Here is a 4501-nt window from a genome sequence, read left to right as displayed (position 1 = left end):
TCAGACAAATTTCTGTTTAAGTTGCAACCCTATGTTAGTTTACATATGGGCATATTTGGCTATAAAAAAGCTACCTTTATTTCTAACATTTGTAAAAATTTTCAGGTTGTTCGCATTCAAATGCATGCTAAGTAAGGTTTACAGACTGCGAAGAGCGAAGTTGATTCGAATTAGATTGCTTGCCCTCAAAAGAACTAAATTGGCAAACACATGCTTTTCATCTTTGTGAAAAAGAAAACTTATTAGACTTTTGTTTGCGGTTTCATTAAATAGTAATATGTTTTTATCTTGTAATTGGAAGACAAAATAACAGTTTTTTTAAAATCATGACCCCGTATGGATTGAGATATTTGCTCATAGGATAGCTACTTTTAAATGCACACCCTATAAAATATTTTGTAGTTATCATTATTCATATGTTCATATAAGCATGAGAAAGCTACCCTTGCAATTAAAAGGAGTTTCACATCTGTTAACTTGGAAAGAAGGGATATAATTGACTTTCCTTCTCGTTCTCTAATCTAATGAAATAGATTTCATTTTTTTGAGTACCTCCAAAAGAATGAATGCTACCACCATACATTAAATATCTGTCCACCATGAAAAAAATTCTTCTACTCCATCATGAACAATCCTAATGCTAAAATATATACGCATCTTTGTGCTCGTAAAAAAGGGAAAAAAGGGACTATCATAAAACAATGTAAATTATCAAGTATGATATTTCTACCTTGGTGAGAGGGTGAAGGACATTTAAACCCATCATTTTCCAATTTAATTGTCTTCGGCATGGGGATTCCCGGCGGCTTCACCCCGAATTGTGTCCCGGTCAAGTCGACCTTCACCTGAATCTGTGTCAAGTCCCCGGCGGTGTCGATTGCGTTCAGAAGATCGGATTGTGGGAAGCCCGACAAAGATGCGCCATTTCCGACACGGGCTGGATAGTCTGTTCCATCTGTGATCACCGCCCCCAACGCCGACACCAAGATCTCATCATGCTGAAACCCAATGAACATCTTCCATGCCCTGAGGTCTTCCGTCATTGTATTCAGTAAGGTGGCGGTGGACTTGAAGGCGTAGGACTGAGCTGATGCGTTCTTGACATGAGGATACTCCTTGGTGCGCGTGATGAAGGTGTAGGTCAGGAAGACTCCATTGCAATTGTCTGCGTCTAATGGTTCAGCTGTCTGCGCATCATTGCTCTCATCCTGTGCTCGTATGCCGGTAGAGATCGAGAAGTAGATGAAGAAGACCGCGAAGAGGAGGGCTCTCGGCGGCATTGATGCAGAGATTTGGCGTCTTTCCAACCGATAGTGGTGGGTCGGACTTGATGAAGAATTGGATTTTGAAGCATAAGTTTTGTGGGGATTTGGAGTTCAAAGGAGGAGGAGGTGGTGGTGGGCAAGATTGGTTCTTTGTTTTGTTAGAATTTTGCACAGAAATATTTGAGTCATTTTCGCTATGTATGCCCAAAGAGACCCAAGTTTGAATCGTGAGCAGGGGGAGAATGGGAGACCCAGTCAGTTGAATGTCCTCCTCTGGGTTTGACGGAATTGGAGGAAGGAGGCAACGGTCACTAATTCCCCTGACGTCGTGTGACGCACGTGAGTCTGCTTTAGTTTAAAAAAAAAAAAAAACAAAAGCTAGGAGAGCCAAATCTATCACCAAGTGAAAAAAGATCTGACTGGTACCATGTGACCTAGAGCTTCGAGCTTGTATTGGTCTCAAATCGGAGTTTTGCAAGCATTGAAAGGATTTTGGATCGGCACTATGCAACCATATAGAGCTCCTGGGTTTTTGGATTAAGTTTTTTTTTTCTATCTTAGTATTTTCTCTTTCTAGTTGATTCTGAAAAGTTTGAGTGGAAGAAATTGGTGAGTAGTCTTGGTTGCTACATAATGGTGGACCCTTTAGTAGACCAGTAGAGGGTTCCAGGTTGTCGGATTCCTCGAATAATTTTCGATATTGATTTAGTTCTGCAGGAGAACAATCTTTAAGGTAAAAGGACATTGTGCAAGTTCTGTGCACCCCAACTCGTAGATCGCAGTGTAGGCAGATGATTAGTCTGTCTAGGTTGTTAGCATAGAGATAAGAATCCTTGTGCACTCGCCTGCATGATTATGATATTCTGTACATATACATATGATATGTTAATGATAAAGATAAAGTAAGATGCAAGAATTTTTTTATGATGGTTTCTGTATTAAACTATATTTTGATCATGTATGCTTGTGATTAATAGTATGATGGATGTATATATGAGTATAACTTACACTTGCATAATTGAACTAATAGATGTGGTGTTCTAACTAACCATGTTATATTGATTGTCTTGTCACGGGCGAAAAATGAAACACTTATCGATTGCCTCATTACAGGTTGGAAATGTGGCATTTATTGATTGCTCCAACACGTGCGGAAAACATGACCATGGTTAGTCTTAAGCCAGAAATAAAAAAAATTGATATGTGATGTGAACTTGATTGACTGAACAAGGACTCTAAGCTGATCTCATTATCATTGATTGCCTCGTCACAAACCGAAAATGTGATACTACTGATTGCCCTATCATGGGTGAGAAATGTGACACCTATCGATTGCTCCATTATAAGTTGGAAAGCTCACACCACTTCTTTTCTTTTTCTTTCATAGCTTGTTTGGTTCGCGGGAAGCAGTTTTCCTCCTAATCTTACAATGCATTAAGTTGTGTGGCACCATACTAATCATCATCTCCATGAAAGATGAGCGATTGCTGGGTGCACGATCACGTAGCGTAGGATATAACTTCTGGCGGGGGAGGAGGATGTAAAGGTGGGCTTGAATGCTTGATGGGGCTGTCTTTGGGCTTGAGAGGGCTTCCAGGGGGAGGGGAGGGGACCGGAGTCTCATCGAAGGACGGAAAAGAGGGGGTGGTCTTCGATTTGGATTAGGAGAGCTAATTTCGGACCACTTTAGTATGGCTAACGTGGCGAGCCAGGATTAGGCCTAGGTACAAACTTGTCTAATAAATACCTAATTAATTGTTAAAAGAATATAGAGAGAATATTTCGATCAATTTAGTTTATCAAAGCTAAAGAATCTATAAGCAATAGGTTATCTAATTACAGAAAATTTATATAAATATAAAAATCAGAAAATAGTGTGCAGATATAAAAAATTATAGAGATGAATATCTAAAAATTTTAAACAATAATGGGATGAACAGCTAGCCCGTAAAGGCTAGCGAGCAACAAGTTAATTTTTTATCCATCTATTAAAACACTTATATATAACACGAAAGGGTTGAGACTGACTTCACTGGCTCTCAAAAAAAAAAAAAACACCATGGTGTTTTTTTTTTTTTTTGCTCTGGGACATGCAACAACCCCATCCCATGTAAACTCTACCAAAAGTATTTGTTCCCTTTAAAAAAGATTAGACTAAGCTATCTGGATGAAACTGGGATGCCATTATAACCATCCATCTCATAACACAAGTTCTTTTGTATCAAGCACATTACACGCCAAATTGTACCCACTATCAAAAAGAAGTGTTGAAGGTGAAATTATAAGGCTGAGCTCACAAATTGCCCTGTTCTCCATGCGCATGCATGATGACACTTGGCAAAGGTTTAGGTCACTATATTACGGCGATTTAGTGCAATGATTATGATTTTGACTTGAATTAATTCAAGATGTGTTTGGTTTTGTGATTGATCTACACGCAACCAAGAAGTTTAATAGATGATCCCACAGAAGGTTTGTCACAAGTGTGATGGACAAATTACGACATGTCCTATAAACATGTGCCCTGTCCAGGAGGTTAGCCTGATTTGTGGCTTGGAAGCTTTAATCTTGCCTCTTGGTAAATGGAACCCGCACTATGGTCGACACTACTTGCCCCAACAGCATTTATTTTGGATCTCTAAATTGATATTTGAGGAGTCTAGTTATTGTTTCAAGATTATAGATATTATTTACCTAGTAAGCAGGCAAAAAGAAGGCAACTTAGTAATAATCATATTTCATATATTATAAATTTGGAATACACTATATATATATATATATATATATATATATATATATATATATATATATATAAAATCAAGCTGATCAATTAGATTCTCCTGTTTTATATTCTCTTTTGGAATATTCACATTTCATATATTGTATATGGGCATTTCGAATTTCGGGTTACCACTGCCTGGGGTTTGATTTTGACCCCACTTATACATTGGCATTGCACTTCAAGAAGGCATGGAACATAATTTACTATGATTTGGAAAGAAGTCTGCACCAATCTTTTGGTTTTATAAAACCACCAGTAGGACATGGTTCAAGTATTCCTTTATCATTTCCTGTTTGTTGTATCCACTGTCTAACTCAATCCAAACATCGACAACAACAATTTTCTTTGTAGATTATATGCTTTATCCAATTCTGCCTGTAAATAAATTAAATCGTCCAAATAAGCAGCATAGATGAAAGAATTATGAGATTATCAGCTGGATCTAATAAACAGC

At 37.9% G+C, this 4501-nt stretch overlaps 1 protein-coding gene across 1 annotated transcript in view; it reads right to left on the bottom strand.

The window, feature by feature from the left end:
- The window catches only part of LOC103698320 (COBRA-like protein 10), a 3514-nt gene extending 2135 nt beyond the window's left edge, over positions 1-1379 (bottom strand). The window contains exon 1 of the mRNA XM_008780315.3: positions 731-1379. Within this exon, the coding sequence (XP_008778537.1) occupies positions 731-1280 (550 nt within the window). The 5' untranslated portion in view covers positions 1281-1379. The remainder of the gene's footprint in view (positions 1-730) is intronic.
- Positions 1380-4501: the final 3122 nt, after the last annotated feature.

Source organism: Phoenix dactylifera, chromosome 11 (assembly GCF_009389715.1).
Source record: "Phoenix dactylifera cultivar Barhee BC4 chromosome 11, palm_55x_up_171113_PBpolish2nd_filt_p, whole genome shotgun sequence".
Lineage (NCBI taxonomy): Eukaryota > Viridiplantae > Streptophyta > Magnoliopsida > Arecales > Arecaceae > Phoenix > Phoenix dactylifera.
The sequence above is the reverse complement of the archived record's forward strand: the minus strand, read 5'-3'. Positions and strand labels throughout refer to the sequence as shown.